Source organism: Leopardus geoffroyi, chromosome B4, assembly GCF_018350155.1.
Source record: "Leopardus geoffroyi isolate Oge1 chromosome B4, O.geoffroyi_Oge1_pat1.0, whole genome shotgun sequence".
Taxonomy (NCBI): Eukaryota; Metazoa; Chordata; class Mammalia; order Carnivora; family Felidae; genus Leopardus; species Leopardus geoffroyi.
In genome coordinates this window covers 81,219,928-81,245,896 of record NC_059341.1, presented here as the reverse complement: position 1 = coordinate 81,245,896, position 25,969 = coordinate 81,219,928, and the positions used below count along the sequence as shown (strand labels likewise).

Sequence of the window (25,969 nt, the reverse complement as noted above, 5' to 3'; positions counted from 1 at the left end):
TCTCAATAAAAAAAAATTTTTTAAGTAAGCTTTACACCCAACGTGGGGTTTGAACTCATGACCCTGAGATCAAGAGTCACGTGCTCTAAGGACAGCCAGCCAGGCACCCCATCTCAATAAAAATTTTAATTGAAAAAAAAAAAGAAGTATCATGTCTACCCTCTACTCTCCTACAGCAACTTATCTCTTCTGTCCTTAAGAGGCTCCTCTTGGGGTGCCTGGGTGGTTCAGTCAGTCAGGCAACCAACTTCACTCAGGTCATGATCTCACAGATCAGGAGGTCGAGCCCCGCATCGGGCTCTGTGCTGACAGTTCAGTGCCTGGAGCCTGCTTCGGATTCTGGGTCTCCCCCTCTCTCTCTGCCCCTCCCTGACTCACATTCTCTCTCTCTCCTTCAAGAGTAAATAAACATTAAAAAAAATTAAAAAAAAAAAAAAGAGGCTCCTCTTACGTAGTGCTACACGTGCATGGAAAAGAGGTCTCCATCTCAAGAGTAAGATCCTAGCAGAGTAGGATCTAGGAGTAGTTGTTCAGATACATCTGAGACTCCTCTTCCTGATCAACTTTGCCCTCAGTCTCAATAGGCCTGACCCTGAATCACTCCTTTACAACATAATGTCCCTTCCACAGCAAGGAAGGACAACCAGCTGATGCCTGAAGCTGGATCCTCTGTTGCTTCTATCCTGAAGAGCAGACAACTGTTGCTAAGAAAAACTTGTGTATCGATTATGAATGCTAAGTTTAAGAACTACTGACTAAGCCTGGGTACTGAGAGGTAAAGATCAGACATGCATACAAAATCCCAAAACAGCTATCAAATAGCCTTAATGAACCTCAGATGGTTTTGCTGAAACCCAACAAGTGCTTCCTCTTTATCACGGAAATATGGACATGACCCTAATTAATCAACTAATTATATTCGCCCATTTCCACCACTCTCAACCTGTGACCTACTGTCTGTTGCCCCAGTCCTCCTTGGCCGTGGTGCACAGAAGTGATGGATGGGGCCACTGTTTTCCTGCCACGGAGCTAACTGAATCTAGTTTAGTGCTATCTTGAACGCCCCAGGCTTTGTGACACTTGAAATTCTAATTAGTGCAGAAAAGGGCTAAGTTGAAACAGCTTGGACTCCCTCAAGTATACCCACTCTCAGGGCCCTATAATCTAATGAGGTCTATGAAATTTAAGATCTAGCAGAGAAATCCCTGCCTACAGCAACAGCTGTACCCAGGATGACGACAAGGGGATTTGGGTTAAATTAGGGGCTCCAGATAGCAGGGAGAGTATCCCCGAACGATCTGGGAGGGAGACCCACATGACTCGGATCCCACTCGTTGTGGTGTGACTTAGAATTAGCTAGATTGACCCATGGCTCTGGGTTGTGGCATGTCAAAGAAAAAGCAGGAGGGGTTATGGCTACACAGATGGGAGAGCTTAGTCCCTACAAGGTGTGGTAGAGCAGGTGAGGGCAGCTGGGGCCAGAATCTCTCAAGGGCACTCCCTCTTGTAGGCAGTAGAGATGGAGGAGAGGAAGAGACCGGTGACTCCTGAAAGAGCCCCCACAAAGGAAAAAGGAAGTTCCTTTGCTATTAGCTACTTTGCAGCAGGAGCAGGCTGAATGTTTGCCGAACACACTTGGAAGAGGAAGAGAGGAGATAATCGTCCTAATGAATGTGCAGGAGACAATAGCAGCTCCAGTGGGAGAATTATAAGCTCATTATGGTTTAATATGATGATTGATCATCTCTGCCCGCCAGCATTATCCTAGAATAGTGATGAAGGTCGAGAGACCCATGCCAGTCAGAGCTCAAGCACCAGCCACCACAAGCTAGAAAACATGATTTATATGTTACTATGTTAAAATGTACACATGTGGCCCCAGGTCCCTAATTCTTCCCGTCACCTGTCCTCCGTCTCCCGCCCCTGCCCCCACCCCCTACCGTCTGCCCCATTTCTCTTTGATTTCTCAGCCGTGGATGGTTTTGGTTTTGTTCCTCCATATGTCTGTTCATCAGCTCTGGCTCCTGACCCCATCCCTTGAGAAAATGGCTACAGCTTCCTGGGTTTAGGTAGGTCCAAATGGCCCTTCAGTGGGTACTAGTTGGCACTCGGTTCAGATGGAAGGTCCGGGATACCTCCCGATAGGCATTTCGAAGCAGGACGTAAGGGAAACAGGACTCCAGCATGTCCAGGGTCAGGAAGGAGGACTCCTCTACCACCTGGAAGGGAAACAGGTCAAGAGATGAGAACCTCGGGGAGGGTATAGCTCTGTGACACCCTGTTCCTTCGTTCAGTTTCCTGGGCCCTCTGAGGCTCTTAGAGTTACAAGTGAACAAGTTTCCAAATCACACCCCCCTCCTTCTTCCCCTCACTTGGTTTAGCTTTAGGAAAGCAACGTGGCCTCTTCAGCTTCCCTATAATGGCTCCTGTGTCCCTTCTCAGGGTTACAGGAAAAGGTCAGAAGCAGAAGGCAGGAAAGAGTCATTTCTCCGGTGGCAGAAAAACTCCCATTTTCCCCATTCTGGATGCCAAATCATTTGCGGGGGGCAGCACAGAAGCAGGTAAGGTTGGATAAAAGCGCCAATGACAGAGCTTTACAGAGAAGGCAACAACCACCACTGCAGGCCAAGAAAGAAGGGCCTGGAATCCACATGGGTCCTGTTGTGCTGGGTCTCAGTCTCCTCCCTCCCTCAGTACAGTGCTTGGGGAGCAGTAAGGATGCTGCATAAAGGAGCAGGCATGATTAATTAGTTTAATTAGAAGCCTGTGTGCTATGGTGATCCCAGCAGCCCCCACAGCCAAGCAGAAAGATAGATCAAGATGCCTGGATAAGACTGAGGGTAGAGGGGGTGGGGGAAGGGGGGCATATTAGCGAAGAGCCCACGGCCTAGCATTGGGCTGGAGGCTCCCCATCCCGGAAGAAGAAACAGGGTGTATCTCCTTCAGTGCTCTCCTCATCCATGAAGTTGTGGGACTAAAAAACACACTCTGGAGAGAAGTGTCCTGTATCCTCTGGCAATTTACACAGATGGGCCCTCCCCAATATGTCTGGTGTTTTTGATTCCTCAAAATTCATTCTGGAAAGAGAATCTACTATATCAACTCTAATGTGTTTATTTCTCTGAAGTCCTTTCAAGTTTTAAATTTTATAAGATTCTGCTATTCTCAAATATGTGCACATACAAACGCATACAAACAGCCTCAGAGGAACAGACACAGCAGGCTGGAGGAAAGGAAATCTGCCAGAAAAACAGTAGCTCCGATCTTAGGTTGGATAACAGAAGGAATTTCTCGCTAGGCAAGACTTTCAAACAGTAAGCCAGGAGAGAGATAGGGTCTCTTTTCTAGGATATGACCCTCAGGTCCAGTGAAATGAGTGATGGCTTCACGAAGAATCCACTGGCCCAAGACTTCCTATTCTTTGCTCCATTAAGCACAGAGGATAACACGGCTCCTAACTGGAGGAAATTCATGGCAGTAGAAACAGCCCTAGAGTGAAAGCCAAGACACTTGAGTTCTCATGTCCATATATTTTGGGGGAGACCTTGCATGTGTCATCTTTCCCACCCTCTCCTCAGTTTCCTCACCCATAAAGTGTAAGGACTGGACCAATTGCCAGGATCTGGTCTCATTCTGACATCTAGAATTCTATGATTCTCTGAGAGCCATCTCTTCCCCGGCTAAACCCATGCCAGGAACAGGCTGGCAGTAACAGGGGTGGGCACTGCCCAGGCTTGACAGCCAAGACAGAAAGACCCCCAGGGAGAGAAGTGCCTGGCCAGGAGTTGGGGCTACATGAGTAGCCTCTTAACTCAGAATACAGTTCCTTCCCCTGTATTTCCGTGGGGAAACATTTGCATTTAAATTGCTTTGCAGCAGCTCCTCCCTAGGTCTCTCCCTCTAACATAAAGGGCCTAGCTCTGTCCCAGCTACTCGGCTGCCTCCCTGTGAGGCCACAAGGGGCAGACACCCTCCCACACTGAGGGGGAGGGGGGGGGGGAGTTGGGGACGAGCAGGGGACCAGCAAAGCTGAAGGAGGCATGGCTGAGTGGCCATACAGAATCGCCTCCAACCTTACAGAGGTGACAGCTGCCCAAGTAAATGACGAAGCAAATGAAGAATCATCCAGAAACTAAAATGAGCGGCAGAGAAAGAGAACTAACATTCGTTGAGCATGTATTATGTACTAAGCACTTTCACATATATTTTCTTATGAATCCTGACACTCTATGGCAAGGACTATGGCCCACTTTTCTGGATAAAGAATCAGAGTCTCAGAAAGGTTAATTAACTTGCCCAAGGTCATGCTGCTCCAAAGACTGTGCTCTACCTAGCACACTACTGGCCTTTGCCCTCATCTGCCTCCTCTGCCCTTTCACCCCTCACCATACACCCCTCCCTCCCCCCACACCCTCATTCCATTCTCTTCTCATCTCCATCAGGATCCTCAGCCCAGTCTAGGCCTTTTTCTAGCTGAGACACAGATCCCACTCCATGCCTGTGTATTTACAGCAGACTCAAAGGGAGTCCCAGGCATGCCTGCCCCTAACATCTGTGGGCCTTGCCAAGAGTACAGCATACTATGTGATTAAATAAATCAAACTATTATGTTCTGTTGTTCAACCTTCACAATCTACCTTTATAATTTCGTGGAAGGTCAGGTTTGAATTAAGAATTCTTAGACTCAAAAAAAAATTTTTTTAATTAATAAATAAAAATAAAGGGGCGCCTGGGTGGCTCAGACAGTTAAGCATCCGACTTCAGCTCAGGTCATGATTTCACGGTTCACGGGTTCAAGCCCCCTGTGGGGCTCTGTGCTGACAGCTCAGAAACCAGAACTTGCTTCTGATTCTGTGTCTCCCTCTCTTTCTGCCCTTCGCCTACTCACACTCTGTGTCTGTCTCTGTCTCTGTCTCTCTCCCTGAGCACTAGAGGTAATCCTCCAACAGCACAGCCTGCCTCAATAGGATGTACTTGGAGAAGAAACTTTGCACAAGCCCTACAAGTAGGCTGGAGCCGCTTAGCAGAGAATTCTGGGGTCCCAGAAATCTTTAGTGTGGACTTCAAGGCAGAGCACAGGCTCCAGATGGGCCTGTCCTCTCCCCATACGCCAGAGGAGGGCCTCTGAAACACAGGGGTCAGTCCCGGAGTCTCTCCTGACCATATCTAAATGCAGTACTAACCTAGAGAATCAGACATTTAGAGCAAAAGAGTGAGTAAGCGTGTTGAAGAGGAAAACAGGGTCATGAGGAAAAGATTTTTTTAAGTTAACTGAGTCAGAGTTCCCAGAAGTTTCTGCCAAAGTAGCAAAAAGCCCACAGCTTGGGAAGAAAGAGATAGCAGGAGGCGCCTGATTCATGACCCACCGCGCTCTCGGTCTTAATGGCTTTTCAGGGGAAAATTCTTTCCTCCTCTGAGCCCCCAGTTCCCCGCCCCCAGTTCAGCTCTGTATTATTCCGCACCCTTCCCATAGTACTTCTTAAGGACAAGACATACAGTGGTAGGAAGTGGTCAAGTAAAATCAAACATGAACTGGACAGGCAGTTATAGATGAGGGACACAGCTGCCCCATCGGATCAGACTTGAGAACGCTGCAGGAAAAAGGACGCAGTCAGCCAAGGGACAAGGTAGGCCCTGTCCTGCAGAGAAGTCATTGAAGACTCTACCTTGGGATTACAGAACAAGTCTGGAAGGTTAACCAGAATGTGAGTCCTAACGGTCAGGCTGAATTCAGTTCTGGGTTCAGGCCTTTTTTTTTTTTTTTTTTTTAATGTTTTTATTTATTTTTGAGAGAGAGAGAGAGAGAATGTATGGGGGGGAAGGGGCAGAGACAGAGAGGGAGACACAGAATCTAAAGCAGGCTCCAGGCTCTGATCTGTCAGCACACAGCCCCACATGCGGCTGGAACCCATGGGCTGTGAGATCATGACCTGAGCCCAAGTCAGACGCTCAACCGACTGAGCCACCCAGGTGCCCCTGAGTTCATGCTTTTGAGTCACAACAAGGTAAGGACACAAAACCCTCTGGCCTTTGCTCTTTCTGTTCCCAGACCAACTTAAACCAAATACATACCAAGCGCATGAGCAGAGAAATGGATTCCCGATTTCTGGTTTTAAGCTTGTCAGTCTCCTGGCCCAGCTGCAGGAGGCTGACAGAAGCCACCTGTAGGGGAAGAATTTGTAAGAAAGCAGATTTTTATGGAGGTCAGAGTGGGACAGCCTCAGGCTACAGGAAGTTAAGCAAAGATCAAGGAGGAGAGTTAAGAAGTGCTGCAATGTTCCTGGAGACTCTGGGTGGAAAAGTAGCAAATCCCCTAGGCTCCAGAGACGCGCTTTGCCTGTAAACCAGGCAGGGCAGACAACAGGAGGTTGCCAGGGGTGCTGGGGGAGAGGCTGCAAGGGGCAAGGACAAAAGCTAGAACAAAGACAGGTAATACTGTATGCTGGAGATTAATCCCTTTTCCTAGGCAGCCTTCAGACAGCACTGTCACCAAGTTGTTTACAGCTGACTCCCCACCAGACTAGAGACAGAGCTGGGCCTCTGATTCAGAGGCAGTGTTCTTCACATTCCCCTCCTGTCAACTCCCAAATGGCTGTCCTCTCCATTCACCTCCAGGCCCCCAACAGATCAAAGAGGGAGGAAGAAACATGATTAACTGCATCCCAGGCCCAGGTTACTCTCATTCAGTAAAGAAACAGGGCAAACGGAAAAGGGGAGAGGGGGTCCCTTCTCACCCCATCTTAGAGATCTGGTACGAATATTCTTTATATCTAAGATGCTCGGATCCCATTCTGATTGGCTGGCTGGCCCAGTTTAAATGGAGATCCTCTAACTAAGCTTCCAGGAAAATGGTATGATTCCAAAGAGAATATGATTTACCATGTGTCCTCCTAAAAGGAGACAAATGAGGCCCTAATTCTTAAGTCAGGCCCATGCTTTGCAGAGGAATAAGTTCCCCATTGTTGAGAATGCTGAAGTCAGGCAGTGGGTAATGGACCATGTATCAGAAGCCTATGGATTGAATTCCACCATGGAGGACTTAGAATGGAAAACCCCAGGGTTTTCAACAATGGAAAGAGACTACTTATTCTGTGTTTTTCCAGAGGCAAAACTTAAGATAAATGGTGACTGCTACAGGGAGTCAAACCTTGGCTAAAAATATTTTTTGAAACAATTTTTCTCGAATAAATGGGATGTAACCTACAGTAGAATCGGCTGCCTGATTATAAGCCCCAGTCCTAGAAATCAAGCCCAGTGGTTCTCAAAGCGAGATCCCAGGATGAACAGCATCAACTTGGGATCTTGGAAATGCACATTTTCTAGCCCCACCTCAAATCTACTGACTCAGAAATTCTCCAGGTGATTCTGATTTACACTAAGGTTTGAGAATGTGAAAAAAGGTTCCCTTGTTGTTTGTGAGGATTAGAGTTGGAAAGGGCTTCCTTATGGGTTCTAAAATTTGGTGTCTCCAATTTGATTGTGCATCAGATGTCCCGGAGACCTTATTAAAAACAGAGGACTTGGGGGTGCCTGGGCGGCTCAGTCAGTTAAGTGTCCAACTCAACTCTTGATCACAGCTCAGCTCTCGATCTCAAAGCCCTGTGTTGGGCTTGAGGTGGGCTATGCCTTGGGCTCTGTACTCACCACCAGAAACTCCTTGAGGTGAGTTTCGATGTTCTTGTTGTAGAGTGTGAAGAGGGCAGCAGATACCTGGATGATGGCTTTGGTCAAGCAGTGAATATTATTGTTGTAACCTAGGTTATGATTGACAGAGGGGGAGAGACACAAAAAGGAATAAAGTGAGCCACCCCAGGCTGACCCCAGCTGGTACTTTCTCACTGTTTCAGGCTAGGCCACCCCCGTTTGACACCAAAAGGACCAGGAGGCATTTGGGGGATGTATTCCTAGAAACATCAGAAGATATTTAGATATTAGGATAAGGGTATTCCTAAGAAATCTCACTGGAATTGAATTTTACGGAGACTTCATTCTCAAGTGTTCTTTGAAACAGAACTTTACACCTGAGTCAGAATTCTGTACATTCTCCAGACAAATGTCTCCGTCTCCTCTCCCTACCCCAGGAGACTATCCTAATAGCACTGGTCCCTCCCACCTACTCCTTACTTACCATCCTTCTCAATACTATAGAAAGAAGAAGGGTCAGCGGCGAGGAGTGGGAGGGAAACAGCAAGAAAGATCAAGAGCAGGCAGGCCACCTTATATTCTTCCTCAGGGGATGAAGTATCTGGTAAGACGAAAAAAAAAAAAAGAGGGAAAGTAAGATCAGCAACAAGGAGTTATCTTCTATAGAGGTCTTAGTTCCCAGGATTACTGGGAAGATCCTGTAAGAAAATTATCTAGGAAAGCGCTTTCTAAAGCACTGCAGGCAAGTCATTCTTGCTGAAGGGGAACAGGACTGGCCTCCACTTCTCATGAGGGGCCTGATCCTGGAGGCCTCCTCTGGTGACCAAAGCGGAGCTCTTGGGGAAGGGCTCTGCGGACATGCAGTCAGAGGACACTGTCAGCTGGCTGCCTGATGGGGTGCGGAGGCAGGAAGGAGAGGGAAGAGTCTTACCAAACTAAGAGAGAAGGGCCAGTCCAGCAATTTTGAAAGGGCTTAATACCAGCCGCTTGGTTTCATCCCATTCTGAGTGTGGGTAAGAAAGAGGAAATGTGTACTGGGAAATGTAAAAGACAACGGGAGACGAGAGGAAGAAGTGAATAGCATCAGGGTGATTCTATGGGAGGGGAGAGCACCAGATCACTCTGAGGCACATAGATGCTGTACCACAGCATGAAATCACATGTAACTCAGCATGAAATCACATGTAACTGTGGCTTGCTCTCTCATTGTCTCATTTGCATTAATCTTACCTCCCCAACTAGAGCACAAGTTCCTTTGAGTATTTGCTGAGCATCAAAGGGGCTCTCGCTTAATACTTTTTAGCAGATTGACAGGTCAACTGGTTGGAACATGGCTAGGAATCTAAATTGCCTATGTAAATGTTTTCTGGGGGTTAGGGACTGCACTTTAAGTCTTTCTTTAGCTCCCAGCTTATATCCTCTGAATTCACAATCCCAAGGGAAGATTTCTTTTGACATTGACATTTTCCCACCTAAAAATAATGGTCCAAGCCCTCCCTTGCCCACTTTCCCCAATCTTACCAGCTTTCAGATTGGCAATGGCAGCCACCAGGGCTGGGTCAATGTCACAGCCCACTCCTGCAGCAGAGGCCAGTTCAAAGATACTCAGGGTCACCTAGTAGAGAAGAAAACAACATTCTGGACAGGGTTCCCAGAGGGAAGTGTTTGACAGAAGCTACAGGTAGTCAGGATTCCCGGATCACAGATGTTAACCCTTCGGTGAATTATCATCTTTTCTAGGTATTCTTTTCATAGCTCTCCATAACCTACAGGGAAAAGGCACAAATGCTTTTGTTTGGCATTCAGATACTCCACAGTACGAAATTCCTCTCTCACTCTTAATTCCCCAAGAGCTTCCTACAGTCAATGCAACCAGAGTCATCAATTCACTGCCTCCAAACTACAACTGGCTTCCTTACTGTCATACTTTGGTTCCCTCTTCATCTACAGTGTCTTTTCCTGACTTCTACTTATATCTAAGTGACACCCACCCCTTGAGGCTTAACTCAAATCTCATATTATGTGTGAAGCCCTCACTGAAACACTTCAGGCCCAATTCATCTCTTCCTTCCTAAAGTGGTACCACAGACTTAGCATGGATCACACATGGTATTATCAGTTACCTTTTCAGATAGGAGGTGGCACATATGGCTTATCTCAGCACCTAGAAAATAATCCTTTACAACCTCATGGCATCTGAGGGGAGAAAAAGGCCTTGGAGTGAGAAGATCTGGGTTCAAATCCCAGGACCACCACTTTCTAAATGTGTGACCTTGGCTAAAAGTTACTTAACCTCTTTGAGCCTCAGTTTCCTCATCTGTAAAACTGGGAGAATACCTCACAGAGTTGTTGTGGAGATTAAATTAGGTCACATGTATAAAGCATCTACCCTACACACTCAGAGTCACTAATAAACATTAGTCACCAATCAACATTATTCCTTTCCTCCTCTTCCTTTATCTCAAAGCCAGGAACATTGCACTTCTTTTCCTCCTCTTTAGTTTTTAACACAACGCTAAGCACATAGAAGGTATTCAATTAATATTGATTGATTGATGGAATTTAAGAAACAAAACAGATGAACATATGGGAAGGGAGATGGAGAGAAGAAAGAGAAACAAGCCATAAGAGTCTCTTAACAATAAAGAACAAACTATGGATTGATGGAGGGAGGTGGGTGGGTGATGGGCTAGATGGGTGACAGGCATTAAGGAAGGCACTTGTGATGAGCATTGGGTGTTGTATGTAAGTAATGAATCACTAAATTCTACTCCTGAAATCAATATTGAACTGTATGTTAGCTAACCAAATTTAAATTACGAAAATACATTTATTGATCGATACTTGAATCTCTAGTACTTAAAATCAAGTTCCCAGGATATGGCCCCAAAGCCCCACTCCCATGCCGAGTATTTAGACCTCATTTGAGGTTAACCAAATTACTTGAAAATGTTTGGAGAGAACAAGGACAATTGTTTCAAGAGTAGACAACTGGGTGGGGTAACTTTAGCAAAGCACCCTACAGATACACCAATCAACACACACTTCACCTATGGTACTTGCCATGGAAGGCTCACCTTTGCCACGTTCTGCTCTGCCCTTTATTTAAATTCCCTATAGTTCATGGGTCTGGGGAGATCAGGGACCGGGTCCATGACCTGTGATTTTTCTGGAAGAAGAAAGGGATGATCGAAGGAGTCTTATTTTCTCTTTGCCTAATCTTCGCACTCCTCTGAGACAGCAACAGAATCTCTGATGGACAGGCCACCTCTCCTCCCCCCCGACTCCGGCTCCAACCTACTTATTTTCACAAGCAGGCAGGGCCTAAAATCAGTGCTGCCCAGGAGATACAGGTAGACAAGCTTCTGACAGGCTATAGCATTCGTCCCCAACATCAGCAGCTTCCAGAAACCCAAGTTCATTGTAAAAGAACGGTCAGAAGGGGCAGCCAGCCCAGTGAAACATCAAACCCACAGGGTCCCCAGGACTGCTTCAGCCTGAGGTTCAGGGGGAGAGAGGGGAAATTTCACAATTCCTTTGATCTCAAGGCAAGGAAGTTTTTCTTAATGTCCAACTTTGATTCTTCCTGCTGACCAGTTCCCTCTTAATCACAGAGCTCTCTCCATGAAGAAGTGGCCTGCCCTATGTGTCTGAAGGCCCTTGTTCCCAGCCTTTGGCTGTATATCCTACATAACACACCTGTTTGTTTCAGGTGATCCAAAAGACAAGAAGATGTTGCAAAGATGGGGGGGGGGCGGTGGGCAGAGAAGTGGATGTTCTACTCGGGGTGCCTGCAGAAGCCCCTCCTCCTCTCTCCATCTCTGTAGTAGATGCAGGCCTGAGCCAGGTGACACAGACATAGAGGAATCAAAAAGTTTCAGAACCAGGAGGAAGGAAAGGCCAGAAAAGGGAAACTGGGCTCAGGTGGAGAGGGTGGGGATGGAAGCAATAAATCATTTTACAAAAAGTACCTGAGCTCCTGACTGAAGAGGGAACTTGTTTGCACGCAGTTCAGTATCTAATTGGCACACTTTAGCTAGAAAAAGCCGCCAATGCCACCCTAGATCTTACCTTTCTCCAGTAACGTTTCCCCAACCCTCTCACAGGTACGCCAGGCTCCCAGTTCTGTCCATCCCCCTCATGTCTCTCCAGCTCTGCCCTGTCTCTCCAAGAATATCGTCTGACCACTACTCCTCTCTCTACAAAATCTCTCCCAGCTCCTTCCTATTCAAATGCCGGCTCCTTGGGGCGCCTGGGTGGCTCAGTCGGCTAAGTGTCCAACTTCAGCCCAGGTCATGATCTCGCAGTTTGTGAGTTTGGGCCCCACCTCGGGCTCTGTGCTGACAGCTCAGAACCTGGAGCCTGCTTCAGATTCTGTGTCTCCTTCTCTCTCTGTTCCCCCCCTGCTCTCTCTCTCTCTCTCTCTCTCTCTCAAAAATAAATAAAGATTTTTTAAAAAATTCAAATGCTGGCTCCTTCCCTACAGTATTCTTCAGAGCCCTCCCTCCCTCACGAGGTCCTGGGTACGTCCTTTCTACAACAGCAATCTCCTAAGTGGATTGCACTTCGAGCTGTCCCATACCTTGATGTCTGTGTCTGGGGTCACAAACTCCTTCAGGCACTCTATGGGACCCATGAGAAATGGGCAGTGGGAGGAGAACACCTGGAGGAGAGAGAAGATAAATGAGTTCACAGGGCAGTGCCAGTACCTGCAAAGATAGACGGAACAAACATAACAAGGGCCCCAGCTTGGATAAGGGCCCCACCAGCCTCCCACACGGCCCTAACATCATGCTTCTAGGTGTCCTCTGCTCATCTGTCCCCAGAGATCTTCCGGGACCTCTACCAAATTACGTTCCCCCTCTCTCCTCAATGCTCACCACACGTCTCCACGATTTCTCATACAAACCCTACCCTCAGGGGCATCTGTGATTCTGGGGCAGCCCTTTGCCCTCAGCTCACCTCCCGAAGTCCCTCCTGGGCCATGGCCCTAAAACTGAGGATAACTCCAATGATGGTCATGCGTTTCAGCACATTATCAGCCCCTGTGGAGAGGGAAGAGCGTGAGAAAAGTAGAACTCAGGAGACTAGTGCGGGTTTTGCTTCTGCACACCCAGCCTAGCCCCGCCCCACTCCCCCCAAACCCCTGTCATCCGGAATGCCATGGCCACAGTTCCTTGTCCCATCAGGGAGGTGCTCACCTATCAGCTGGGGCAGCAGAGAAGCCATCAAGTCTGCCTTGCTAAAGTTGGATCTGATCTGAACAAGTACATCCATGTTTTCCACCACCAGCTTCTGCAGCCAGGACATAGAGACATGAAGCAGGAGAAGACAAGACCGTGGTACATCCCCCCACCCCCGACCAGTCTCCTACTCCTGCCCCTTTTCCCTGAGGCTGCGCCTTTTCCCAGGCCTTATTTCCACAGTACCTTCAGCTCCATAATCTGAGAGGTCACGTGCCACATCAGGTTCTCACTCAGGAACTTCATGCCGTAGGGGCCCAACAGTTCAGCCAAGGCCCGCATCTCTGAAACAGAGTTACAGAGGTCCCGGGTGGGACTCAGAGGGCACTGGAGTGTTTACACCACAGACAGACGGTAAATCTGAACATTTACAATATTTTTCCTCAAGGACAGGAAGTGGGAAGTTGGGGAGCAGAAGTGGCCTGCAATCCTACATTTAGGTGACAGACCTGGCCATCCTGTGGGACCATTTACCCCCTCCCCACTGGTACTCACGCAAACACCGCAAATGATATTTACTTTACATTCTTACAGGAAGCGATCCTTTCCCAAGTCCCTTTCTGTGGTACCTGGGTTTTGCTCTTGCAAGACTAGCTGTACTAACTTGTTAGATGTAAGACCTTAAACAAGTCACCGACCCTTCTGAGCCTCCATTTATCTCTCTGTAAAATGAAGAAATTAATATCTGCCCCAAATACTTCACGGAGTTGATATGAGAGTCAGTAAGAGCCCATGCTAAAAATCTTAGAAGCCCACAAAGATATATATGATTAAAGGATTATTGATGCGATCATTATTAACAGCCCTCTGAGGTATACAGTACATCCTTCTGGTTTAACAGACATGGTCAAGCGCTTGTTCAAGGTCACTTAACCAAGTCAAGGGCTGGTACCTGAAACCTAGCACAATGTCTTATTGCCCCTTTCTGTAGATACCACAACCAGTTTCTTATCTAAGCTCTGGTGTCTTCTGTGCTCCTCCCTCTGCTTCCCTTATTTAATGCCTCATTGTCCAAATTTTCCTCTCCTGGACCTACCTTTTCTTTTTCATAACCAACACACATCCCCAGAATCCCAGTTGTTTGTTCCTCTAAATCCTTCCTCCCTCTAGTCTGCCCCGGATGCCTTATCTGTCCCTACTCATCCCACTTTCGGCTCTTTGTGGATTAAACAACACCCTACTGGGGAAATCCCCTGTTGGAAACATTAGTGACAAATCCAAATAGGAAGGAGCTCCAGCGATGGTCTTTGGCCATGCACCATCCCAGCAGAGAAAATCGTACAAAACCAAAAGTAGCAACAACAAGAGACCGGTAGCAGAAAAGTGAGTTTAACGTTGTTAATAGGAGTTCAGAGGGGAAAGAAATCAAGGCTCACGCTCAAGCTGTTGAAGCCAGGACCAGTTGATCTCTGCTTCCACCAAGAACAGAGGAAGTGGAACTTGGTCAGAGCCCCGTCTAGAGTAAATACTACGCACTTCTGGCCTCTCCGATTTATAGTAGAAAAAGCTGAGCTGAGAATTAGAAAAAGATGTGCCACCTGGTCAACTTGATAATGCCAAAATGGCTGATAGAGAGGAAGAGGGGCTGAACTGCCTCCCCTGGAGAGAGAAAACAAACTGATCGTCCAGTTCAGATCTGCTGAATCTCCTTACTCTAGTCTTCTCAACTCCAGGCTAGTAACCCTAGGCCATCCTTCTCTTTCCATCTATCTATTTTTACAGTAGCATTGCCCCATCACCATGGTAACTCGGGGAAATTGGGGTGGGGGTGGTAGAAGGGGGAATCAGCCTTACCTCCTGCTGCTCATCAGTTGTCAGCAAGACCTAAAGCTGATTTTAGATGCTGCCTACAGTTTGTGGGTGGAGTTGATGAAAGGGGACATCTGAAGCCTCCAGCACGCAAAGAGTAGGGTCAGCTTACTGATGGAGTCAGAATGAGGGTAAGAAGGAGACAGCACTGGACAATAGAACTGTGTGCTCTTCTATAACATGCCCCCTCCCCAAACAAGGAAGGGGAAGAATGGAGAAGGCGGGGTCACGAAAGCATCCCCCACCTGTACCACACACCATGCAGGAGCCAGGATTTATATGGAGGTGAAAGGAGGGAGGAAACAGTAGGATAGTTCATCAATCAGTCAGTAAAACAAATCCATTAAAAAGGATCTGTATGGCTTCCAGCCCTCTTTTAAAAAGAGAAGGACACCCCAACTCATTCACTCCACAATCCTTACCCACCGGCCTTAAGACACAAAAGTCCTTCTAGACACTGGGAAGCAGCACCGCATGTGATTAAGCACCCAGGTTCTAGAATTTGACTGCCTTGAGTTGAAATCCCAGTTCAGACATTTATGAATGTGTGACCTTAGGTAAGCTCCTTAACCTCCCTGTGTCTCAGTGTCCTCATCTGTAAAACGGGGGTAATGGGAGTTCCTACCTCAAAGCCATTGTGAGGATTAAAGGGATTAATAGGTGTGAACATTTAGAACTTAGCCCACAGTGAATGTCATCTATTATTTTATCATCATTATACATCAGCAATCCAAGCTCTGGCTCAGGCCCTAAAATTTATCCCTCAGAAAGAAGATGCCATGACATCAGACTACTATTTAATAACTCCAAATATCAGAATCCCCTCCTTACATTTATTTATCTTTTACCCTTCGTTATATGTCTAACTCTTTATTCTGTGTGGAAATGGAAAATAACTATTTACCACCCTTCGAAAAGTAAACCCTTTCAGTAACTTGAGTGGCCTTACCTAGCTCCCAACTCCCCTCATTCTCCCTCTCCACCTGCAACCCCCCCTCCCCCCCCCCCCCCCCCCCCCCCCCCCGCCCACTCCTCAATTCTGGCTCTCACTTAGGATCTCTTTATTGTCCCCAACGTGTAATCCCGCAGAGATGTTGAGGAGCCTACAGAATGAGCCTCTGGGAAGGTCTGGAGGCTGAGATGCTGAACTGAGGGGAAAGGCTCAGCTCCTTGCCAAGGAGACCAGGCCCCGGGCTCACCAGAGATGTCAGAGAACTCCTCTGCGCTGAAGTTCTGCTCCCCCTCTCTGGGAAGGCTGATGAAGGCCTGCATGGCGGGGGAGAGGATGATGGTGCCACTGCTCGCCTGTCTAAGCAGACTTTCTAGGTACCTAAGGGTTGGCCAAGAAAGCACACGAGATTAGCATTCGATCGTTTCTCCCTGCTTGCTCCCCACTACTACCACTGGGCTCGGGAAGAGAAACTCTGTCAAAGGCTGGGGTGGGGGGAAGAAACTCAAAGAAGACAGCAAAACACTCTAATTATTAACACCCCAAGCCATTGGCTCAAGAACAACTGGCAGTGTTGTAATTCTGCTTCTCCTCCAGTCCGCAGGGTATTTCACGGGGCTGTCAGATGTAACAGTATGCACTCCCCTCTCTCAGCCCCTGCTCTTTTCCAACTGTTCTCTCCCCTCACCCTAGGCCTCTCTCTGTCAGGTAAGACAAGCCCAAACTGACAAGAAAAAAGTTCCTACTAACTGGGCTCCTCTGAAATATACTTAGCCTCAACCTCTCCAATGAGAATGTTGGACTGAGGGGGGGCGCCCGGGTGGCTCAGTTCGTTAAGCATCCGACTTCAGCTCAGGTCATGATCTCACAGTTTGTGGGTTCGAGCCCCGCGTCGGGCTCTGTGCTGACAGCTCAGAGCCTGGACCCTGCTTCAGATTGTGTCTCCCTCTCTCTCTGTTCCATTGTGTCTCCCTCTCTCTCTGTTCCTCTCCTGCTCACGCTGTGTCTCTGTCTCTCAATAATAAATAAACATTAAAAAAAATAATAAAAGAATGTTGGACTAACCTGGAACCTGCTTCAGATTCTGTGTCTCCCTTTCTCTCTGCCCCTCCCCTGCTCACGCTGTGTCTCTGTCTCTCAATAATAAATAAATGTTAAAAAAATTTTTTAAATAAAAGAATGTTGGACTGAGGACATAGGATTCTAGAAGCCGAGTCCCAAGTCAAACCTCCTGGACTGACAGAAGCCTTGTGGGCACTGGTCATCCAGCCTCCAAATATCCCCTCCTGACCTTCAGGCAAAGGAGGGTGTGGCTGGCCCCTGCCACTCACCCAGGAACTAGCTCTGGGTCTAGGTCTTACAGAAGTCCCCTGGGTGGGGGGCAAACCCAGCCATCAAAGGTGAGGGATTTTTTTCTTTTAGTTTGAATTTGTTGTCAAAATTTTGAAACTGGGAGACTTTCCATTAAAAGTAAGGCGCTTAGTGGGGGTAGCGATCAGGTGGAGGCAAGGGGTGGGTGCCCCCTTCAGAGAAGCATGCCCTCTTTAACAATTCAAAGTCTTCACCTAACCCACAACACCCATTTTCCTTTCCTGACACACCCCTGGTGGCATTCTTACTTGCAAAACTGGTCTCCGTCTTTACCCCTGCTCAGGGGGGCTCTTTGCAGCCTGACTCCTGCTGAGCTGATATTGGATTAAAAGCGCCACCCAGTGGCTTGGGGAGGTAGGAATCTGGCTCCTTTCCATCCTCAAACTCTCAAAGGAAACACTGCTAATCCCTACCTCCTCTGGTTTTGGAGAGGCGGCTCCCTTCCTATTAAAAACAAACTGCTAGACTCGACATGGTCGTATCTGGGGTGAAGTGATTGTATTCTGGAGATACTGCGTTAGACAGAATAGTCTTCAGGGAGAGAAGCTGGGCAAAGAGAAATAAAAGAACTTCAGAAAGAGGAAGAGAGAGCATTTGAAATTAAAACAGTAAGAATCCAGAAAAGGAAGATTAGGAACTGGAGAATAAGAGGGGAAAGGTCAAATTGCTACAGGGTAGATGAATGGGTGTTACATGGAAGGTCAGAAATAGATGGTACATGGAAAGAAGGACATCTGGGTTTGCCCCCCGCTTATTGCTCTAGTCCTCTAGCAGAAACAAGCCTCTATTTGGGGGTCTATGACCCTCAGAGCTAAAATGCCTGGACCCAAGGTCTGACCGTGTAAAGGCAAAAGTGGTAACAAAGGAATAAGGCAGTGGAAGAGGCTAAGCAACACTGACCAATTTGTGTAGAGAGTGGTGATCGTCTGTTCCCCACACGAGTCCAGTGGCTGTGTCTGCTGCAGGAGGGCATTGCGGATGACTCTAGAAACATCTGCACCCACAAACTGGGCCAGTGACTGTATGAAACCGACATATGCCTTGACTCCTGCCAACAGTTCAGAAGGCCTCGCGATCTCCTGGGTCGTGGCATTGTAGCCAGCCAGCCACACAATGGCTCTGGGTGACAAAAATCATAATCACAATCATAATATTAAACACAGTAGCAGCACATTTATTCTGTGTTCCAGGTGCTGTGCTATGATTTAACTACACACATTAGCTCCTTTAAATCTCATAGAAACCCAAAAAGGTAGGTACATTTGTTAGTGCTCTGCTCAAACCCTGTCAAGGCTCCCCATCTCACTCAGAGTCAAAGTCAAAGTCCTTACAATGACATAGAAATACCTACACAGTCTGCCAACTCCTCCAACCTAGTCTCTAACCTGACATCTGACCCATCAGTCCCTGGCTCATTCTGGTCCAGCCATCCTGGCCTCCCCCGTGTCCCTGAACATTCTAGGCAGGTTCCCATCTCAGAGCCTTTGCCCTGGCTATTTCCTCTACCTAGAACGCTCTTTCCTCAGATAGTCACACACTTGGCTTCTTCAGGAGTTTACCCAAATGTCACTTTCTCAAGCACGCCTTCCCTGGCAACTCAAGCGAATAGATTACAAATTCCAAAACAAAACATAGAAGACTGGAGTATTATTTAAGACAAAAAACAAAAACAAAAAAAAACAAAACCTTTTCCCCTCATTCCCCTAATTACTGACTATAGCACTCAACTCCAATATAAGGAATATTCCTCCTACTTCAAGGGGCAATGGAAAGAGAGGCAAAGTGAAGGGAGGGAATCTATTTTATTGAAGCCTGTATGTGTCAGGAACTTCGTACACATTATTACCTTTAATTCTATACCAATTCTCAATTACAGGTAATTCTCATTATAAGGTAAATATCATTATCCTTATTTGCAGGGTAGGAAACAAGGCGCAAACAAGTCAGATTCCCCACTCCAGTGTCTTAACTAATGGCCAGGATGTCAACACAGGTCTCCTGACTGCGAAATCCCCGCTCACTCTACTAAACCACTAAACCAGTGGTGATCAGTTCTGGTTGTTTACCAAACCACCTGTAGAATGTTGGGACCTTTTTTGTTAATTGCATTTTAATAAAGATACTTGAGACCTATGCCAGATTAACTCCATCAGAGTGACCACCAAAATGAATCTGACAGAACCCAACTTTAAGAACTACCATACTATGCAGGGGCACCGGGGTGGCTCAATCAGTTAAGCATCCAACTCAATTTTGGCTCAGGTCATGATCCCAGGGTCATGGGATAGGGCCCCATGTCAGGCTCCACACTGAGCATGGAGGCTGTTTGGGATTCTCTCTCTCTCTCTCTCTCTCTCTCTTTCCCTCTTCCTCTCCCTCTCTCCCTCTTCCCCACTTGTGCTCCCTCTCTATATATGAAATAAATTTTTAAAAATTTTTTAATAAAAGATTCTCTCTGCTCCTTCCCCGCTCACGCACACGCACACACTCACGTGTGTGCGCTCTCTCTCTCTCTCTCTCTCAAAAAAAAAAAAAAAAAAAAGGACTACCATACCATGCAAACATAGAAGACAAGGAAAGAGTGATACCTGTTGAGTCTGGCCTCCAGATGGCTGCTGAGATACTCAGAAGGGAAGATCGTGTGTTCAAACACAGAGAAGCTGTGCACATGATTCATTGTCAGTGCCAATTCTGTCAAGTTTAGGTGTAGCTTGTCCATGCTGGGAAATTGAGAAAGTAAAACGAGCTTTAATTACAGGGCTGGCACTACCTGCTAGTACCCAGGAAGGATTTGTCAGGCCCATGACCCTCAGACCCTTTCAGCTTCTAGGACATTGATGCCGCCTTCAAAGGCAAAGTAGGAAATTCACACGGAAGTGCTTTTCCGTATCTGCCATTTGCCACCACCACTCCCACGTTCTTCTGCCGAATCACCTTCCCTCTTCCCTGCTCTCCCTTCTTGGAGGCAGTGGCCACCTGGCCCTCAAGGGCCCAGGTCCTCACTTGGTGACAACGCTGCGGTTCTTCCGGTGACTCTCAGCTCCGGGCTTGTCTCTCTCAGGTTCTCCTTTTCTGGGAGTCTGCCTCTGCTTCATGATTTTCTTATTCTTGGCTTTGCTGATGGTAGTGGCACAGTGCTTAGGTAGAAGCTTTAGGGACAAACACAAGTGAATAGTGAGATCCATTCCTAAAACTGACAAGGAGCCCGTCTCGCAGACCCTCCACTATTGTCTATTCTTTTATTTGTCTGCCTTTCTCTCTCTTTCCTTCCAGCATCTCCTCCTTGAATGGGGGCCAATTTGAAATGCACTCATTTCTTTTAGGTATCACTAAATATCTCTCCATGGGTAGGGCTCAAAGTCTAGAAACGGCAGTGTATTTTATGGATCAGATCGTCAAGTCCCCACTCACATCCTGAGAGAAACTCTTTACTGATGGAAAAATTCAAGTAAAAGGAATAGGACCTAAGAGCTCCACGCAACTGCACTTTCTAGGATCTTCCAACCTGGGAAGAAAGTTATTTTTTGCTTGGATGGAACAACCATCTCACTTTACATCCCTTCATATTCTGTCCCATGGATACAGATGCCCGTGCTATGTAGCTGTCCAAAGATTCAGAGCTCACAATATGGCCAGCACTCTCTTTCCACTTCTTTTTTTATTATTATTAATCAATTCTGTATCTCTTCTCTTCACTGAGATAGCCCAGTCAGCTGCACAGAAAATATAAAATAGAATTATATATTCAGGTTTCTCCTTCAAGATAATCATCTTAGAATTCTCTCCACTTAATCCAATGCTGTGGAGCCTGTGCAGAGCACGTCTGGAAACTCCTCATTCAGAATTCCTCTTAGAGTAGTGTAAGCACCATGAGAAAACCGGTTTTGGTACTTCACAGTCATGCTAAGAGATGTGACCCTAAAGATGTGTCAACCCTGATATTATGCCAAAACGTCTGCGGTTTTAGATTCTGAAAGTAATTCCAAAATAACGTAATTCTGCTCGTTATGGCAACATCACTAATTATTTATTCCAAATGATAACTTTAGAGGGGGCAATACTCATCTGGGCACAAAAGTCCTGGTGTGCGTGAAAACAATTACTCACATCACGCTTGAGTCACCCAATACAACACTGAGCAAACTCTTTCGCGTCCCTTGCGTGTAGTAGGGACTCAAAATAAGTGAAGAATATGCCCGCAATTCTACTTGGTTGCCTAGCTTCTGGGCATTCATCACTTAAATTTCTTTCTGGCATGTGTTTGTACTCCTCTTTCCCTTAAACCAGGACATTCCCCAAGGGCAGGGATTGCGTAACTTCCTTCTGGGACCCCATCCCAAAAACCCAGCACAGAGCTTAGGGCTCAGTAAGTACCAAATAATATAGCAGCTGACCTCTATTGAGAGCGGTGTACTAAATCTTTTAACATACTCTATTTCATTGCATCTCTATGATACCTCTGTGAAGAAACTATTTTTATCCGCATTTTACATATGAGACAATGGGAAGGTTATGTAAGTAATAATATTAACCATCCATATATATACACAACACACACACACACACACACACACACACACACACACAACCTGGACCCCCTTCTACCAAAGTTGCTACAAAGCCTGACTCAAACCCAGGAAGGGTGGGTAGTCCAGGAAACCTAAAAGACTCCAGGGCAACAAGTTCCTCATTTTCTAATTTTCTGAAATTTAGGTTGAGCTAATCAGGACCAGGTGCTGTGAGTCAGTCAAGGTGGGGCGTGGGGGTGGGGGAAACAAGCAGACAAGGACAAGAAAGCAGCCCTGAGGATAAACACAGAGGAGGTGCCTGAAAATGTTCACATGGCCACGGATTAGGGTGCAGCTGGACAGAAAGGTGAGACAAGACAGGTGATATAGGGGCCACAGTCCTAATTATGCATACACAGGGCAGAGAGGGGAGGGGGAATAAACAAGGGAGCTAACTCCTCTCTCAGAACGCTTCAAATGAGAGCACAGATTTTGCTGGTATGCAGCTGTTCAAATAAGAGTATTTTTGGACACCTCTATCTCGTCCTAAGGGAGTAAAGACTGAAGGAACTACACTAAGAAAAGAAACCTGCCATAAACTCAAGTACACAAAAGCCCTAGCTCTACTTGGGAGAAAGGGTTAGAGAACTTGGCATTTGACAGGAAGACAAGGTAGACAGAGGGAAACTGAAATAGAGAGAGAAGACTGAGCCTACCTGCTCGCTCAGGTTTCGTTGTTCAGCACAGAGCTCCAGGACGCAGTTGCTGGTCTGCTTGGCCAACTCTTCAAGGAAGGAGTTGCAGTGATGAAGGCCATGGTTCTTCAGGTGGGGGTACTTTGGAAAAGAGGAACCAAGGAAGAAATTGTCATCACCAAGACAGTCACTTCTTCCTCATAATCTGCTCTGAGCCACCACTCAGAAGAAGAAACAGACCCAGAGAGGGGACACGTTCTACATCAAGCTGAGACACTTAGGGTCACGTGTCACATACCTATGTTTGTACCCTTCTTATGACCAAAACCAACCCTTGGAATTGTGTTTTGTGGAATATGGATGAGATGTGATTAGAGAGATGACAGGGCTTAGAGGTCAGGGTACCCACCTCCTCCGGGCACATCTCATGAGTGCAGTGGACAAAATGAGCACAAATCAGAGGGAAAGCAATGGCATAACGCAACATGGTAGGTTCCTCCAGGGTCACGGCAAACATCTTCTCAAAGGTGCGGAGATGGAAGCTGCAGACAAAGGGGAAGCAGACTTAGAACCAGGGTTTAGGAGCCAGCTGGTCCCTTTGAGGTGGAGAGAATATTCATTCTTTCAACAAATATCTACTGATCTTCACACCTCCCTCCCTCACTTCCCTCCTCTCTCTCTCTCTACCTCTCTCTCTCTCTCTCTCTCTCTCTCTCTTTCTCTCATTCTCTCTAAGTAAACTCTATGCCCAACATGGGGCTTGAACTAATGAACCGAAGATTGAGAGTCACATGCTCTACAGACTGAGCCAGCCAGGTGCCCCCACAACTCCCTACTCTTAAGGTAGACAGGAAACCAAGAAACTTAACCCTTTTCGATTTTCATACTGGACCCCATGGTGGTTTAGTGCTAATCTTCTTCCCTGCCCTTGTCCAAAATTTGCTATTCTTCCCTCAGAGCCTCTGCATGATTTAAATTTTTTTTTAACGTTTATTTTTGAGAGAGACAGAGACAGAATGCGAGTGGGATAGGGGCAGACAGAGGGAGACACAGAATCCAAAGCAGGCTTTGAGCTGTCAGCACAGAGCCCGACGCGGGGCTCGAACTCACGAGCTGTGAGATCATGACCTGAGCTGAAGTCGGACGCTCAACCGACTGAGCCACCCAGGCGCCCTAGAGCTTCTGCATGATTTGGGCTATTCCCCCTAATTTAGAAGTCCTACAGTAATATTAATTCACATCCCTCCCAAAATTCGACCACTGAGGCTCCAGAAAACTTTCTCAGGTTAATTCCATGATACTAATCTTTCCTCAACCCTATATCCTCTCAATATCATGCACTCTTTTTACACTTTCTTACATTTGCAATTATTATGTTGATGTCCTTTTCACATGTACATGGGTGTTGTATCTCCCCACCTATACTGAATGCAGGGAACAGAGCCAACATATTGTGTTGTTTGTTTGATCTGCCAAAGGATAGAGTTATGTCCAACAGTGGTCACTTGATAAATGCTGAATGATACCTAAGGAAGACAAACTAATTTTCATTCTCCAAAGGCCCTATTCTCCAACTCTCTCAATTATTTTCAGCTCCCTCCACTGAAACCCCACATTTTCCATGTCTCTTTTAAATCAAAATACCCCAAGAATAAAAAGAAGCTGCAGAAGGTTCCAAAGATACCAGTGTGGAAAAATATATACTGATGAATTATCACAGATTATTATCCTAAAGAAAGCCAAAACAAAAGGGAATCAACCTAAAATTCCTATGACTTGGTAGAACCTGGCATGAGTGAGTTGGAGCACCTGCCTCTAAGGAACTCTCAAACAATATTTTCCCATCTGTTGGAAGGAACTACTGTTCTCCACAGAAGCCAGGGAAGAGATCAGGTCAAATGATAAAGAGCTCTGAATAAGGGCATACCAGAAAGTAGACAAGTCAGAAGTTTCCACCAGTATAGTCTCTACTGAGTCCAGCATTCGGGAGTGAAAGACAATGAGATTCATCACCTTGGCTAAGTCAGGATTCTCGTGAAGGTGCAGGGGAGCCTTAGCCACACTGGTATATGCCTGTGGTTGGAGTTAGGAAAAGGGTGGAGAAGAACAAAATAAATGAAAAGGACAGCCCACCTAGGAGCTACAGTTTGGCTAGGGTTTGTCCTGTCAATCAGCAGTTGTCAATGTTGAATCACTCTATACAGCAGAGATTAGGAAATAAACAGAGAAGGGATTGTTGAGGAGGAAGAACCTTGAGAATGCGGGACCATTAACAGGAACAGACCTACCTGTAGACGGAACCAGTCCAGCCTCAATCCAGAGAATTCAAATTTCTCTCCACTATCAACTACAAGAAAAACAGAAGTTTAAAAGAAAATAATAAAACAGCACCCTATATCAAACTCCACAGAATGGTAGGTCCTTTTCAAAGTCATCTTGTCCCACTCCCTGGCTCAAGAGATCAATATTTCTAGAACTAAAGATGTTCACCCTTATATACCTTACCTTCTCCTCTTCCCTCCAATTACCTTGTTTGAGATTGAGATTGGAGAGAGTACTGACGAATGAGGACATTATAATGGACTCCTCCTCAGGACACACAGACAGGTTCTAAAAGAGAAGTTTGAGTTGACATCAAGTGGGTAGAGGTTCCACCAGGACAGAAACCAGGACCACAAGGCTCAATCAGTTCATGAAGGTAGAAAGAACTGGTAAGTGCCAGAAACAGAAAGAGCTAACCAAGAGATGGAGGAAATCCCCTGGGTTCACTGCCATGCTAACACCCAGTTTCTCTTTATTTTTCTCTATTTCTAAGTAGTATTTTTCTCTCCTATTTCTTCATGTAAGAAGAAATATTCTCTCCTCAGTATTTTTCTCTCCTATTTCTTCATGTAAGAGGGGGGAAAAAAAAGACCGTGGAGATTATAGGTCTTTTTTTTTTTTCTTTCTTTCAACAAATGCAGAGAGGAAAATCGGGCTTTTTGACAATCTACAAAGCATGAGATTCAGCCAGGGTGGCCCCCAGCGGGAAATGACCAGGGATCGCCCTGACAGTTCCAAAGTTTAGTTAATTAAACTTACTTGAATGATGTCACTGAGCACAAGGGCATCAAATCTGGCCAGGTACTGAAGGTGGTATTGCTGTATCACTTTGATGTGTCTCCGGACAAGAGCCCTAATCTCCTCCAATAAGAAAAGCAATTCTGCAATGCTCCTGCAGAGTCAAGGAAGAGAACAGGGAGGTTTTGAGACTAGAAATATCAACTGAGACAAAGACAGTGATAATAGAGCAGAAACAGAGACCTCCTGAGGTCATTTGATGCCTCCCTGTCCCATTTCCCAATCCATCTAAGGTCAAGGCTCTTAACCATGTCAAGTACTTACGAGTCAACATAGTCCTCAGGTGTCTTTGTCTTGGTGACATTTTCTGTGTGGCGAACCAGCCAGGTGACCTCATCACGAATGAAGGACAGAGCCATGAAAGCATAAAGGGCCTAAGGAGAGGACAGAGATTATGAGAATTTTCAACTTTAAAAATGGATTTCAGAGCACAGAGAACCATCATGATAATACGCCTACGGACACAATCGTGTAACCTCACCAGCAATAGTATCCAATAATAAACACAGAGACCCATAAAAACCATGTGAAACAGAATCAGACACGCACGTATGTTGACATTAGCTCACAGTCAATACTATTTCATCTCTATTAAGTCTTGGAAATATTTAGTAGGCATTTATGTGGTTT

The 25,969-nt window shown here is 46.4% G+C and overlaps 1 protein-coding gene across 1 annotated transcript in view; it reads right to left on the bottom strand.

Moving 5' to 3' along the window:
• Positions 1-800: 800 nt before the first annotated feature.
• NCKAP1L (NCK associated protein 1 like) overlaps positions 801-25,969 on the bottom strand; it is a 40,091-nt gene continuing 14,922 nt past the window's right edge. Inside the window, exons 12-31 of the mRNA XM_045466831.1 lie at positions 25,604-25,713; positions 25,301-25,433; positions 24,748-24,829; positions 24,508-24,566; positions 24,147-24,292; positions 22,629-22,761; positions 22,241-22,360; positions 20,020-20,165; positions 19,605-19,736; positions 17,917-18,135; positions 15,896-16,026; positions 13,074-13,171; positions 12,846-12,939; positions 12,607-12,689; positions 12,227-12,307; positions 9,166-9,259; positions 8,129-8,245; positions 7,645-7,754; positions 6,073-6,162; positions 801-2,219 (exon numbers count right to left, since the gene is read on the bottom strand). Coding sequence (XP_045322787.1) covers positions 2,088-2,219; positions 6,073-6,162; positions 7,645-7,754; positions 8,129-8,245; positions 9,166-9,259; positions 12,227-12,307; positions 12,607-12,689; positions 12,846-12,939; positions 13,074-13,171; positions 15,896-16,026; positions 17,917-18,135; positions 19,605-19,736; positions 20,020-20,165; positions 22,241-22,360; positions 22,629-22,761; positions 24,147-24,292; positions 24,508-24,566; positions 24,748-24,829; positions 25,301-25,433; positions 25,604-25,713 — 2,310 coding nt within the window. The 3' untranslated portion in view covers positions 801-2,087. The remainder of the gene's footprint in view (positions 2,220-6,072; positions 6,163-7,644; positions 7,755-8,128; positions 8,246-9,165; positions 9,260-12,226; positions 12,308-12,606; positions 12,690-12,845; positions 12,940-13,073; positions 13,172-15,895; positions 16,027-17,916; positions 18,136-19,604; positions 19,737-20,019; positions 20,166-22,240; positions 22,361-22,628; positions 22,762-24,146; positions 24,293-24,507; positions 24,567-24,747; positions 24,830-25,300; positions 25,434-25,603; positions 25,714-25,969) is intronic.